A 14,687-nucleotide genomic window follows, 5' to 3' on the forward strand; every position below is an offset into this window, starting at 1 on the left:
AAAAAAAAAAAACAAACCAAATGTATTCTATAGGGAAAAAGAAATTTTTATTTTGAAAACTAAGTTTGGTTTTCAAAATAAAACATTTGCTGTTTCTCAAAAAGGTGCTGACATTTCGCAGATAAGGAGAATGAATTGCTGTCCCGCCTTCAGCTAGCCCTGTAAATAGGACCCAAAGAATCCAGGGATCCCCAAAGCAGCTATTAGCAGGCGGGGCTTCCTTCTAGATTGGTTGGGTCTAGCATGCTTCTCAAGTGTGGGCTGTTTGGAGTCAAGTTCCCAGAAACACTTTTTTTTTTTTTTTCTGTAAACTGCAGCACCTGTAGGGAAAGCAGCAGGAAACGTGACCTGGGCAGGTGACAGCCCAGGTCACACACCACAGAGTACCTGGCGGCAGCAGCCTCTACCCAGAGCCTCAAAACATGGGTTTCAAGCCCATGGCTCTGAACTGACCCATCATATCCACACCTTGGACCCAGAGCCCCAGTGACAGATACATTCACAGAACTCCTCCAGGGAGACACACACACAATAGTCTTCCATTTCAGCTTTACTGCCGGCTATTGACAATTTAAGCTGTTTTGCCATTGTGTGTATATGTTTTTTAACTTTTCTTTTCAGCGCTCTTTTTTCTTTTATTATTTTTTTTAAAGTTAAAAAAAAACTTTTTTTAAATGTTTATTTACTTTTAAGAGAAAGAGAGAGAGAGACAGAGACATGAGCAGGGGAGGGGCAGAGAGAGAGGGAGACAGAGTCCAAAGCAGGCTCCAGGCTCTGAGCCGTCAGCACAGAGCCTGAAGTGGGGCTCGAACCCACAACTGTGAGATCATACCTGAGCTAAAGTCAGATGCCTGACTGACTGAGCCACCTCAACATTCTTTTTCTTAAAAAAAAAAAAAAAAAGACAAGACTTTCTTTTCTTCCATTCCTAATATATCACGGATCTCAGTGTTTATGATCAAGAAATCAGATTATAAAGCCGAGAATGGGGACAAAGGTTCTACATCTTGTGGAATGGCAGGGAAACAGGTCAGGACTTTATACCCCAAGTGATCATATTCAGGAGTCAGAAGAGCAACAAAGTTGGTCTTTGAGTTGCCTTATTTGGACACCAGTTTTTCACGTGTCACTAAGAGTTACTAACCAGGCATTTCAAGAGCAAGAAATTATTTCCCCCACACAACCTTTTCAGACAGTTCCAGGCAAGTATCAAAAAAGAAGAAAGCACTCTGGATTGTGAATCCCACTACAGCATTCTGGCTCTAGCTTGGCCCTCAACAGACCAGGAAACCTCATGTAGGACATGTTCCTTCTCAATGGCCTTGGTTTTCTACTCTTCAAAATGAGGGTGGTTGCCTAGACCATCCCAAGGTCTGTTCTACTTCTAAGGCTCTAATTCTAAACTTCACAAAGAAGAGAGAAAGAAGAGTCACAAACACACAGCCTGCACTTCTTTAGGATAAATCTCAACCCCTCACTGCCTGGCCTCCCCCTTTCCTCACTCAGAAACTCCACTCAGAGGGAGCGGAGTGGCTCAGGAGGTTAAGCGTCCGACTTTGGCTCAGGTCATGGTCTCACGGTTCATGGGTTCCAGCCCCATGTCGGGCTCTGTGCTGACGGCCTGAACCTGGAGCCTGTTTCGGATTCTGTGTGTCCCTCTCTCTCTGCCCCTCCCCGCTTGTGCTCTCTCTCTTTCTCTCTCTTTTTCAAAAATAAATAAACATTAAAAAAAAAATGAAACTCCACTCAGACCAGGCAGCCCTCTGCCCCCACGTTTCTTCCTCTCCCTCTGCTGTATTACAATTACTTTCTCTTCTTGCAGAGGGCTTCTCCCCTCTACCCAAAGATGCAGCCCCAACTCACCTCCTCAGGGAAGTATCCCCACATGGACCCCGCTCTACTCCGTCCTCACCTCACCACGGGTCTGACCTGCCAGCACTGACACTTGTCTGCTGCAGCTTGTAAAATACTATGTAGTCATTTTCCTGTGGGTGTGTCTTTTCTCCTCCAGCCCAGTGCCTGGTTTCCCCGCTCAGCAAGCTTCTGCATCTGGGGGTCAGGACTGGGGACAGGGCAGGGACAATAAGGTGAGCGGCCCCTCCTCTCAGCCAGGGGCAGGGCTGCAAGGTCACATAGGGCCATCAAGTAGAGCTGCCATTTTCCTTTCTGGCTCATTTTGTGCAAAAGATGGCTTGATACCCACAAAACAAATGCCTCAGGTAGGGATGGCAGTCTTGGATGCAGTTCTGTTTAGGTATGGTTGGCCAGGGAAGGGCTGAGAAGGGGGACTACTTTGTGTGGCAGTGATGGGTGGGCACGACCTACCATCCACGGTGACTTGGCAGGAGCACTCAGCCTGGCCGGCGCCATTCTTGGCTATGCACTTGTATACGCCTCTGTCTTCGGGCAATGCCTTCTCGATGGAGACAGAGCACAGTGAGCCTAGGAAGGAAGAGGAAGAACCATTGAGTGGACCCAGTATAAGCCCAATACCTGCCCTGGGACCTGGGACATGGCAGGTGAATGTTATTCACATGGATAGCCACTGGGAGCCCAGAAGTCAGACGTCCTGTGGGAACCAACCCTCTCTCCCTACCAAGGGTCAGGGTAGTTTTTTCTGATAAGCCAGGTCCAAAATAACTGATCCCTAAGTATATTTCCTCCTGGTACCCTCTTCCCAAATTCCAGCAAGCTCTCTTATAGGGACATAATGGAAAGGCACAGAAGAAGAGAGCAAAATAATATCAGCTTTTGGAGAGCATCCAATACAATAGAAGGAGCAGAGGGACCCTGGACCTGCACCCTGGCATGTCACCAAGAGAGATAAGTAGTAGCCAGGCACAGGTTTATAGACCCATGTTAGGAACAGTGGCAGGTGAGGAGGCTCCGCCCAGCATATAGCAATTATTTATCCTGGGAATCTTAGAAAAGGGAGTCCTGAACAAAGAGGTGGGTGAGAGAGGCAGGGGTCCCTGTTGAGCAGGAACACTGACCTGTAGGAAGGTCTGCTGGGAGAAGGAGGGAACTATAGCCTGGGACCCTGGAGCTAGCTTCTCAGGAATAGTATCTGAGCTGAGAAGCACGGCCAACGAGGGGCACTGGGCTGGGAGAGGGGCACTTTGGGGCATCTCCCTTCAGTGCAAGGTCTTTTGGTGACCTCAGAGATGGGTAGAGTCTCTCCACCCCAGCAACCTCTTCTGGCCTGGTTAGGGAAAGGAGAAGCCACGCTGGGCACACACAGGAATCGGGGGTCTGGTCCCTGCCCACCCTAGCTCTCTCATCCCAGAGCTGGCTACTTCCCTGGAGTTCCCCCCTTGGGGGATTTCCCTCAGGATGTGGGGAGAGGCCAGCTGAGGGCTGGGACTGCTGGGCCAGGCAGGAGGGCAGTGGCACTGTAGTTCCTGCCTTCAGACACACAAACAAGTCAACAGCATGGCGTCCTGCCCAAAGCTGCCCTGTTGTCAGGGCGGCAGTCATTACAAAAAAGAGGAGGACAGAGCCAGGGCCATGTGCATCCTGCTGCCTGGAGCCACTGGCTCCAGCTACTCCACTCCCCCTGCCAATTGCTCAGTATAAGCCACCAGCCCTACGTGGACAGAACTGTGTGCATCCCAGGTGTATGTGCGGGGCAACATGGCCAGAAGGGAGGTCAACAGGCGCTGCTCCCAAAGGGTCTTTGATCTCAAAAAGTACCCTCACCCCCATTAGGTAGAGGCACAGACTTGAGAGCAATGAATACAAGGGTATTCAGAGAACCTCACTAAAGCTAGGAAGGAAGGCAGAGGCATTTAACAGTTCTCTTTGCTTCTTGGCACCTGGCTTATGTCTGAACAAGGAAACCTTAGTCCTCTGGACCACCTCCCTCCTATTCATATAGACCTTACCTCTCAGGAAAGGCCTCCCTACATTCTCCCACAGGGGAGGGCAAGGGATCAGGATCTCTTCTCACTGTAGTTAGGAGACAGAATTTGCAGAAACTGCAACAGAAAGGGTTGGACTCACTCTCATGAGAGTGACACCGTGAGGCACAAGAATCTGGGATTGAGGGTGACTGTCCTCTCTAGAGAGGACCTTCCACTCATCCGAGAGGGCAGGGGGCTGCTAAGATGACCTCTGGCATCCTGATTTGAGGCTTAGAGGAAACACACCCCCTTTTGTCACTTCCCTTCAGTCTGAGGCTAAGGCTCTGGGAGCAGACACCCCACTCCCAGTACATATCCTGCTTGGATCCCTGACTGTGCTTCAGCTTCAGTCCCCTCACTGCTTTCAGCCTTAAGCCCAAATGGCACAAACTGCAAAGACAATGGTGAGACCACCAGGAGAAGTCGGGGCCGTTAGACCACAGCCCTCACCCCCTCACCAGGGAAAGTAGCAGAGCAGGCAGCTCATCAAGCCTCCCAAAGCCTGGACCCCTGGCCATGTGCTTGTGCTTGCGTGGGCTGGGGGAGGGCCCCCAGGCAGGCTTGGAGGCCCGGCTAGCCCAGATTGAAGAATCTGGTATTTCCTGTGGGACAGCTTATTCCTGACCTCCAGAAGAAAAACCGTTTCCCAGAGTTTTTTTTCCGAGAAGCCTCAGCCTGGTGGGGAATTTTGAGGGAGGTGAGGGGGATGGTAGCAGTCACCACAGAACCAAAGATCCAATAAATGGCTCAGCTAGAACTGTCCCTGGGAGAGCCCCTCATGGCCATGGAGTCTGAGGTCTCCCATCTTGCTCCAAGTGTGTGGCAAGAGGGGAGGCCGGGGTTGGGGGGTGCAGGGTGAGAGGGGGTGGCCCAAAGCCCTAGAGGCTGTGCTCTGAGGATACCCTCAGTGGGCAGTGCCTCCCCACCCTGGTCCTCTAGAACGTCTGGACAGTGCAACTCAGCTCCAGATCACCTCCTCGAGGACAGCGCCTTCCCTATCACCCATAAGCATCCCCAGCCACAGACAGACCTCTTCTGTGCCCCGAGTTTCTCTTTATCAGAGCATGTCTTCCAAGGCTGTTGCTGAAACACATGTCTGTCTCCCACACTAATTCTTGGAGGGCAGTGACTGTGTCTATTACGAATCTTTTTCCTCAGCCTGGAATGCAGTCACAATAAAAAAGAAAAAAAAATTGCCATCTGAGATGACCAAGGCACATTTCTGTAGCAGGTGATCTGGGAGGATCTATGCAAGAGAAAGTCACGAACATTTAGTCAAATATAACCTACCATTGAAAAAGGTAAGATAGTTTCTGAAAGGAAAAAATTCCTACATTAGAGTTCTTCAAATGGATTATGCATATAACAATATTGCCTTGCATATTGCATTTATGCACTAGGATGCATAAATCCTAGTGTTTTGTACGATGAATTCACATAGGTTTTTAAAAAAGCCTTTTCAAGATCTCACATTAAAGGTGATTAAAAACGAACCATCGGTTGACAACGGCAACAAAAATAAATTCTCGTATTAGGCTAGGAGACATGTTTGCCAGGGAAAGAAGCCTGGCCTGGGGACAGGAAACAGGGCATAAAGATGAAAACACTTCTCGGGAGGAGTGTAGGGCTCCCCTTGGCTCACTGGCCATCCCTCCCAGTCCTCAGCCAAGGCCAAAGCCTGAGGAGCATGGCTGCAGGCCTGAAAGGGCCTGGTGTCATCCCTCCACAGGCCTGGAGGCCAGGCCCAGCCACCATAAGTGGCCACCATCTGCCTGGCAGCTCTGGGGGGATGCAGGGAGGGGAAGGGTGCCTCTACATGTCCCTTCAAGAATTAGCAGTCAATGCCAGCCGACTCGTTACACACCTCTTCTGCTCTCCTTGGTGCTATATGGGGGGAACAAAACCCTGTTTTTAGGGGGCCTGGAGGCTATGAGCCTTATCCAAGCCACAGGGGTTCAGAGAAGCCCCCTGAAACCTGTAAACACAGCAGTAGGGTGTAGATGTATGTGCGGACCGTACTCCACGAGGAGTTTCTCGTGGCCAAAGGCTGGTGACAATGGTCTGGCAAGACCTAGAGGAAGCAAATTTTGATCTTAGATGACAACAGCACAGGATTCAGAGCAGTGAAGGAAGAAGGATTCCAAGCCAGTGAGGTGGGGGCAGAGAGGATGCAGAATGGGGTGGAAAGGACAGGGAGACCCCCTTAGCCACTCCCTCCACCTTCACCCCCAGACCACCTCAAACCACCAGCTTCCTTATTTCCATCAATGTCAGTAGAAATGTGACCCCAGTCACCCAGACACTGGCACACAGTGGTCTTCCACTCCTTCCTCTTCTTTATCTGCCCCCTGCTCCCAAGCCAGGCAACAGGATCTATTAACTCTGTCCTTGCTTCTTGAACTGGTTGTTTCCTGTCTGTGCCATGGCTGCCTTATTATATTAGTCCAAGCCTTGCCACCTTTCTCCCTGACCTCTTCAGTAGGCTCCTTACTTGTCTTTGGGCAGGGAGTCAATCAAAACCCCTAAACCCTTACCCTAGCTTTGTGTGCGCTGCTCCTCATTCCACATTCTTACATGGCTCCCTATTGCCTTGAGGATTGAGCTCTTTAGCATGATATAGGATGGCATGGGACATGCCTTCCTCTCCAGCCGAGCCCATGCTGTGAGCAGACCTGCCTTTGCTGCTGCCAGAGCCCCTGCCTGAGAGCCCATACCTCCCCTCCTTTGCCTGCCATGGGTCCTGGCCCAGCTCATTCAGCACCAGCCTTTCCTGTGGCCCCAGCACTCAGCTCCTTCTTCTATACCTACTAGCTTAACTTCAGCACTTGGCTGGAATAGTTTTATCACTGTGAGTGTGTGCCCCCTCTTTCCAGATCTATGGGGAACAGATCCACTCACACCTCCCAGAGTGCCCTGCTCCCTGCAGTGGGGCCTGCTGAAGTGGTCACTGATAAGGCTTGAAGACAGGCTTTCTTCCTGGGGTCTGTGTCCAACCCAGGCTCTTGAAGACGTAGAGGGAGAAGCTCTAGAGAAGGGACGGACCGAAAAACGGGGATGGTATTTTTAAGACCAGGCACTCTTGGGGCGCCTGGGTGGCTCAGTCGGTTAAGCGTCCGACTTCGGCTCAGGTCACGATCTCGCGGTCCGTGAGTTCGAGCCCCACGTCGGGCTCTGGGATGATGGCTCGGAGCCTGGAGCCTGCTTCCGATTCTGTGTCTCCCTCTCTCTCTGCCCCTCCCCTGTTCATGCTCTGTCTCTCTCTGTCTCAAAAATAAATAAACGTTAAAAAAAAAAATTAAAAAAAAAAAAAAAAAAGACCAGGCACTCTCCCTACCGTGGCAAGGCAGACAGGCCCATGTCAAGGTCTGCTTCCTCCACTGCAGAGAAAATGCCAGAAACCTGGCAAGCCTAGAGGGCACCGCCAGTCTTGCAGCCTCTTGACAACTACTGACAGTGTCGAGGAGTAAACAGCCATTAGTATTTTCTCCTGACGGACAACGCTCTGGGTGAGCGCATCATGAAAGGTTTCTCAGCTGTACCAGTGTGCTGACTCCTAACAAGAGTTAACTATGAGGTAAGACGGCACGGTGGTCTAGGCGCCTGAACTCAGCTGCCTACCTTCAAATCCCAGCTCTGTCACTAACCCGTTGCACAATCTCGGGCAGGACACCTCACTTTTGGAAACGGGCAGGATTAAAAGAGTGAAAAGTGTAAGATGCCTAGAGCAGTGTCTGGCACATGGTGTTTGTTCAGTGTGTGCAAGCTATTCTTAAGTTTTCAAAGGAGAATTACAAATATTTAGAATATTTTTAAAAGTTGGACTTGGGGCTGTCTCTACAACCCCTTCCTATCCACCTCCCTTAGACCTTCTCTATCCACTCCTTGTGCTGGCCTTCTTTTAATCATTTCTTCTTCCTCTGATTTGGACCTAAACTGTCCCTTTGAGGTGGTTTCTATGGGAGGTGATACCGGAGTAGCTGGGTCTCTATGCCCTTTAATGCTCAGTGACAGGTGATACCACATACTCAAGACCCTCTGGACACGAGTAGCCAGGGTCTAATGGCTCAGGCGTGTTTCTGAGACCAGAGCTGAGGTCTGCTTACACTGCTCAGTCGAGAGGGCTGTATATAAGCTGCTATTAGGGACCCTGCAGGTTCCACACAGGTCTCCTTTGGGCACTGCCCTCAGCTATCTGAACACTGGCTTCCCTGAGGCTGGTGTGGCCATGGGCCTCACATTGTGCGGGCCTGTGTGACCACACATGTCCCAAGAGCGGGCGGCTACCCACCTTCCATCCTTCCTGGAAAGATCACCACAGGGTAGCCTGGGAAATGTTCCCAGTCAAGGTTTCAGATCAGTTCTACCAAAGGCTTTCCAACTGGGAGGGGTCCACAGGGGTGACAGGGACAGCTGTGACATCCACTACCCTGGACATCTCACCTCACTGTGGTGATTCCCCCATGCCCACCTGTGTGTGGACCACAGGCAGGCTGGACTAGCAGAGGCAAGGTGGGGGGGGGGGTGTGTGTGGATGAGATGCCTTCCCGAGGACCCTGCCAATCTGGAGATAACCACATAAAAACATTCTCCTATCAACACAGCGGCAGAAAATAAAACACTTTCTCTCTCCTGGTCAACTTCCCCTTTACTCTTTTAGCACTTAGATTCAAAATGCTCAGCTGCTCCAGATTTGCTGACTGAGTTACAGGATAAAGAGAGAAATTTTATTGTGGGCTGAGAGGGATACTGCTTTCTTCAAATGCTCCTCCATTCGCCTTTCATGAGGAAGGAAGAAGCCTGATGAAGGGGGCAGTGGGGGAGGGGAGAGGGGTGTGCAGTCAGAGGACAGAAAGGGGAGCAGCGCAGTTGGGGGTGTTTGTGACATCTCAGTGGATCAGGACTCATAGGACCTGTCCACCTGGGCCTCTGCTTGGCTGCCGCCCTCTACCTCTTAAGGGTAAAATGCTATTTCCTGGGGAGCATTGTGCCCTGTTCTGTCCCGAGCCACCAGCATCAGCCTCAAGCTCGGGCCGGGCTCTGTTCCAGCGCTGGCCACCAGAGTGGGGTGTGGGAAGTCTGCTGGACTCAGAGCTCCCCTACAGCCTTGAGATGCTTGGCTGAAACATTTCAAACCAAATTGAGGGTCCAGGGAAAATGTCCCTCTCACCCCCATCTCTTCTCTAGGTATAAACTGACCCATCTCAGAATTCCAGACCCTGAAAGGCCCCAGATGTCAGGATTTAGTGCCCCCCCTCTCCCCATAACCCAAGAATGTGAAATACCAGCAAACAAAAGTCTCATCCAAATTAGGAAGCGAGTGGCTCTGTCCGCCCAGGAGTGTGTGCCGTAGGGGCTGTTTGGGGTTTTTGGCTTCTCCGACAGAGCCCTTCAAACCCACAATGTTATCAAGTCTTAAGTTGTTGTTGACCCCAAACCATAGTCCTGTGCCACCCCATCAGTGCACACCCTTCTCCTAATCCAAACTGCTGCTGCAAAAGCAGCTCTCAGCTCAGAGCCGCTGGTGGGCTCCAGCCCCAGGGTCCCGTCACGTCCACGCACACAGCCCTCTCCACACCAGAGCTGTGGGGCACAAGCTCAGGCCCAGGGCAGCTCTGAAGAGCCACGGCTGGGGCTGCCCTGAGGCAGCTCTGCCAGACAGACGCCAGGACTTGGGCACGTGCCACAGGACCAGCCACCCACCTCTCACCGCCCAGAGACAGAGTGTGTGCCCGAGGGCCCTGAGCAAGGCGCCTGTCTTGTCAGCGAGGGGGCACAGAGGCTGGGCATTCCAGCCCAGGCTCTGGGCTGCAAATGGCAGTCAACAGGCCCAAGGCTCCATGAGCCTGCAGTGGCCCTGGTACAGAGCCCCCTTCTTCCCAGCCCTCGCCCTTGTTACCTTCTTGGGAGAGGATGATAAACTTGGTGGTCTTGAGTGTCTTTCCATTCAGCGTCCAGGTGATGGTGGCGGGGGGGTCAGAGGACACCTGACACTGGAGTAGCAGCTTCTGGCCCTCCATCACGTGGACATCTTGTAGCTTCTCCTTGAAGGTTGGGGCTGTCCCATGGCTCTCTGATCTGTTTTCATTATCTGTGGCTCCTGCATGCCCCCTCTTGCAGTTCACATCATTCTTAACCTCCTTCTTGAGTTCTTCCTTCCCAGCTGTTTTTCCGGTCTCAGCAGGCTTGGCGTTGCCCACGGATTTCGGGGTCTCAGCAGGCTTGGCGTTGCCCACGGATTTCGGGGTCTCAGCCGGCTTGGCATTGCCCATGGATTTCAGGGTCTCAGCAGGCTTGGTAGCACTAATGGATTTCGGAGTCTCAGCAGGCTTGGCATTAACCACAGATTTCGGGGTCTCAGCAGGCTTGGCGTTGCCCATGGATTTTGGGGTCTCAGCAGGCTTGGTGGTGCTCACGGATTTCAGGGTCTCGACAGGCTTGGTGTTGCTCACAGGTTTTGGGGTCTCAGCAGGCTTGGCATTACTCAAGGGTTTCAGCGTCTCAGCAAGCTTGGCGTTATCCACGGGTTTGGGGGACTCGGCAGGCTTGACGTTGCCCAGAGGTTTTAGGGTCTCGGCAGGCTTGGCATTGCCTGAGGGTTTCAGGGACCCTAAAGCCTGGGCATTGCCCACAGCCTTTGGACTTTCTGCTGCCTTGGCATTCAAGGCCTCGGCATTGTTGCTACCATTCTCTGCTGGTAATTTTTTCTTGCTGCCTAACACCGAGCGGAAATCTGGGGTGGCGGGTTTCGGAAGCGGTGCCTTCTCAGGGACCGGGGTCTTAGGAGTCCCCTTCTTGGCCAGAACCGAGCGGAAGTCTACCTGCTGAGGGCTATGCACCTTCCTCTCTTCCTCTGACACAGTCTTTGGCTTCACTTGCCGTTGCAGGTTGGCGCGGAAATCCATCTGCTCGGCTGGGATCTCCTTTAGATGCTCTTCTGACACGCTCTTGGTGCTCACCTTCTTCCCTAGGAGGTCACGGAAGTCCAGCTGTTCCACCTCCTGCTGACGGATGGCCTCCTCGGTGTGCTGCCGGGTCTCCACGCGTCTCTTCAGCACTCCCCGCACGTCCTCACTGTCTTCCTCCTCCGGCCAACCCTGCCCTCTTGCTGGCCAGCTGGGCCTCAGGGTCCCATAGCGGTCACCGCCACCACCATCAGCACTGGCTCCCCGGCCACAGAGGCCCTCACAGCTGGCAGGCTCCCTCCCCCTGCAACCAGTGAAGGGAAAAAAGGAAAGTAGCAAGAGGAAAAGGGGCCGGGTAAGAACAAAACGTCAGGGGAGAGCAAATCCCTGAGGGAGGGAGGGTAAAGGGGAGGGAGAAGGGGAGGTTGGGGCTGGCCAGGCTGTGTTTATAGAAGGGAACATTGGTGAGAGGCTCTTGCTTGCTTACTTGGTTTGTTACATCGGTAATGACTTCAGTAGCCTTATAAGGGTGTGTGCAAAAAAAAAAGATAATAATTCCCCCCCCCCTCCCCTGCGTTCCCTCCCTCATTCCCCTTCCAATCTCTCCCTCTTGGCTCAGCAGCCTCAGCTGGAGGATACGAATAATCTGGGGCTGCTGGGCTGGGCCTGCAGGGGCCAGGAGAATGGTGGGTGGGTGGTGGCATGGGGCCTGGCCAGGCACCTCCTGGGGGCACTCACCGCAGGGGGGCTCTGGTAGGGCTGCTCTGTAGCATCAGTGACACCTGGCAACTGCATTCGCCAACCCGGTTCCTGAAGAATTCGAGAGATCAATACAGATCAAGAGGCTCTCTGAGCCAAGGGCCTGCTCAGCCGAGGGCTGTGAGGAGGACAGGGTAAGCAGGAACTTGGCCAAAGGCTGGCTGGCTTGCTCCAGGGAACAGGGAGTCAAGGGCTTAGCTGTGACCCCACATGCCCACACAAGCCTAGATTTAGGGCAGGGACCTTCTCTTTGGTCACCCTTTCCCCCCCCCCCAGCTCTTGTATAAAAAGGAAAAAAAAATCTGAACAACAGCTTAGACAGATATCCAGAAGTAGGAATACTTTTCTGTAAGTATATTACAAAAATAATACAATCACTCAATAAATAAAAGAAAACTAAAGTCTAAACCTGCTAGGGTGTGATGGATCTGCTTGATCTAGACTGTGCAGCCCTGGGCAGTGACCCTGAGTCTGACTTCACGCTCCCTCAATACAGAGATGGTTATGTCCTCTCTGCAGTGTCCTTCCTCCCTGCCCTCCAGCTGCTACTTCCCCTCTCCTGCTCGCAAAATGAAAACACCTTCCGATCCCCACGCATCAGCCAATGCCCTCAGATCAGAACTTTCTGAATTAAAAACCGAACAGGTGTCTTCCTCTGTGGATGGCCCTTTCTCTCCTTCCTTCCGGTAGGGAGAGCTCTGGATTCCTCAACCCACAATGAAAACTTTACTGGGGTGCCTGGGTGGCTCAGTTGGTTAAGTTTCTGCCATTGGTTCAGGTCACGATCTCACAGTTCGTGTGAGTTCGAGCCCTGCCTCAGGCTCTATGCTGACAGCTCAGAGCCTGGACCCTGCTTTAGATTCTGTGTCTCCCTCTCTCTCTGTCCCTCCCCTGCTCACGTCTGTCTCTCTCAAAACTAAATAAACATAAAAAAAATGTTTTTGAGGGGTGCCTGGGTAGCTCAGTCAGTTGAGTGACCAACTTCGGCTCAGGTCATGATCTCACGGTTTGTGAGTTCAAGCCCCACATCAGGCTCTGTGCTGACAGCTCGGAGCCTGGAGCCTGCTTCTGATTCTGTGTCTCCCTCTCTCTCTGCCCCTCCCCCACTCATGCTCTGTCTCTGTCAGTCTCAGAAATAAATAAACATAAAAAAATTTTTTTTTTAAATGTTTTTTGAACTTTAGCATCCCTTTAGGTTGAGGCTCCTCTGCTCAGGGAGGGGCTGTACCATGCTTGGGTGCTGCAAGGACTTGGGAGCCCATCAGCTCTCCAACCCCACAAGGCTGCCATCTGCTGGCGATTCTGAGCTCTGACCAGCCAACGTTGCTCAGGCGGGGTGGGGGCAAGGGGCGAGGGTGGGTGTGGGCAGGACTGACAGCCAAGGGTGACTCTTCAAGGTGATAACCTCCCATTTTATATAGTGACCTCCAGCTTTCATTCACAACCATTATCTTCTTGTGCCTATAGCATCCCAGTGAGGTATGGAGCACTAGTATGCCTATTTGAAAGGTAAGGAAAGGAGGCTCAGGAGTTTATATGAGGCAGTGCTGGGACTCCCATGGTCTCCCACTCATGCCCCCTGCATGGCCATCTTATTAGCACTTCATGGTCCGACGTGTGCCTCAGATCCCACCACAGATGATTGCCAAGTTCTGTGACAGGTTCCTTACATAATCTATCTCACCTAATCTTTTGACATCTCTGTAAAGCCACCACTGTTTTTATTTTAAAAAATAACAATAAGGCTTAGAAAGATTAAATAATTTGCCTAAAAATAGCAGAAAAAGGGATGGACACCCGTGTCTACCTGAATCCAGGATCTGTAACCTTCCCACTCTGCCCCAGTGCTTGTCAGTACAAGTCTACTCATGTCTCTGTGTGTATGTACATATCGACCACACGCATGGATACACACATACATGGGATCTTACCTGGTGGACACTGCACCTGCAGGTCTGTGTCTGGGAACAGGTGTACAAACACAGTCATCCCCACGTGCACAGACATCTGAGCATGTGTTCATTCAGCTCTGCTGATGTATGTGGGTATCTACCTCGCTTTGCCTGGCCTCCCTCCCAGTGGAGGGCCAGGTCCTGATCAGACTCGGGAGGCCCATGGCGTGGCAGATGATATGCAGGGGAAACGGGGGGTGCTGCTCACTCCCAGGCACGAAGACCCATTTGAAACAAGGATCGGTTGATCTGTGCTGTCCTCCAATTCTCCTCTCATCTATTAGGGTCCCCTCCTGGTCACCTTCCTCGATGCTCAGGCTCTCAGGGGGCCCAGATTCAAGGTTCTGGGGGCCTCCTGTCCAAACAGTTTGAAGGCTCAAGGTTGTTCCTTTGCTCAACAAATAGCAATCAGGTGCCTCCTTAGTACCTGGCCCTGGGAAGGCTAAGAGGCCCTCAGAACATCCTGAGCACTCAGCATAGAAGGGCTCATGGGGCTTTGGATCAACCTGTAGCATAAACATGAGAGGTCATTTGTGGGTGAGGCCCAGCCCCTTGGCACCCCACTTCTGCCAGGCTGCTGGTCAGTATTAGGCCGTTCTTTCCCCCACTTTTCTTTCAAGCGCAGGGTGTGGGGCCCAACGTTGGTGAGGAGCAGCAGGACAGGATGGCCAAGGACCGTGTCTTCCCAGTAGCACTTTCCAACATTGCCTCAGCTGAGTTTCTTCTTGCCACAGGCACAACACAGCCCGGATGCAAAAATCAGGAGTAGACCCTGACCAGACGGCTATGCTTTACCCCAGCCATACCTTTCAGAGGCTTTATATGGTGGGGTTCCCAGTCCCCAGAGCTGGAGTAAGCTCTGTCTCCCATGGGGAAACTGGTAAGGGCTTCTGTTGTTTTCCATTACCCACCCTTAAGAAGGGAGCACAGGTAGCCTATTGCTAGACCTGTCCACAGGCCTCACCCTGAAGCACCTGGAGAAGTCTGAGGGGCAGACTGAGGTAAACGTGGGATACCATGGCTGCCCCACTAAGTGGTTCATCCCTTGGGATGACCTGGGGGTCACCATTTCTGCAGCCATAAACTTAAATCTCTGCGAGGCCTTTAAGAAAGTCATGTGTTCGTTCAGAGTCTACAAAGGTCAGAAAGGCCTGTGGCCTGGGACCCACACA

General features: G+C 52.2%; 1 protein-coding gene across 3 annotated transcripts in view; it reads right to left on the bottom strand.

Annotated features, from left to right (window-relative positions):
- The window catches only part of MYLK (myosin light chain kinase), a 123,559-nt gene that overhangs the window by 74,631 nt on the left and 34,241 nt on the right, over positions 1 to 14,687 (bottom strand). For 2 of the 3 annotated variants that reach the window (XM_049628310.1, XM_049628309.1), the window contains exons 12-14: positions 11,543 to 11,614; positions 9,799 to 11,108; positions 2,326 to 2,442 (exon numbers count right to left, since the gene is read on the bottom strand). In XM_049628310.1, coding sequence (XP_049484267.1) covers positions 2,326 to 2,442; positions 9,799 to 11,108; positions 11,543 to 11,614 — 1,499 coding nt within the window. Of the gene's footprint in view, positions 1 to 1,863; positions 2,283 to 2,325; positions 2,443 to 9,798; positions 11,109 to 11,542; positions 11,615 to 14,687 lie in introns of those variants that run through there. The other variant, XM_049628311.1, reaches the window with a different exon arrangement.

Source organism: Panthera uncia, chromosome C2 (genome assembly GCF_023721935.1).
Source record: "Panthera uncia isolate 11264 chromosome C2, Puncia_PCG_1.0, whole genome shotgun sequence".
In the NCBI taxonomy this organism is placed as follows: domain Eukaryota; kingdom Metazoa; phylum Chordata; class Mammalia; order Carnivora; family Felidae; genus Panthera; species Panthera uncia.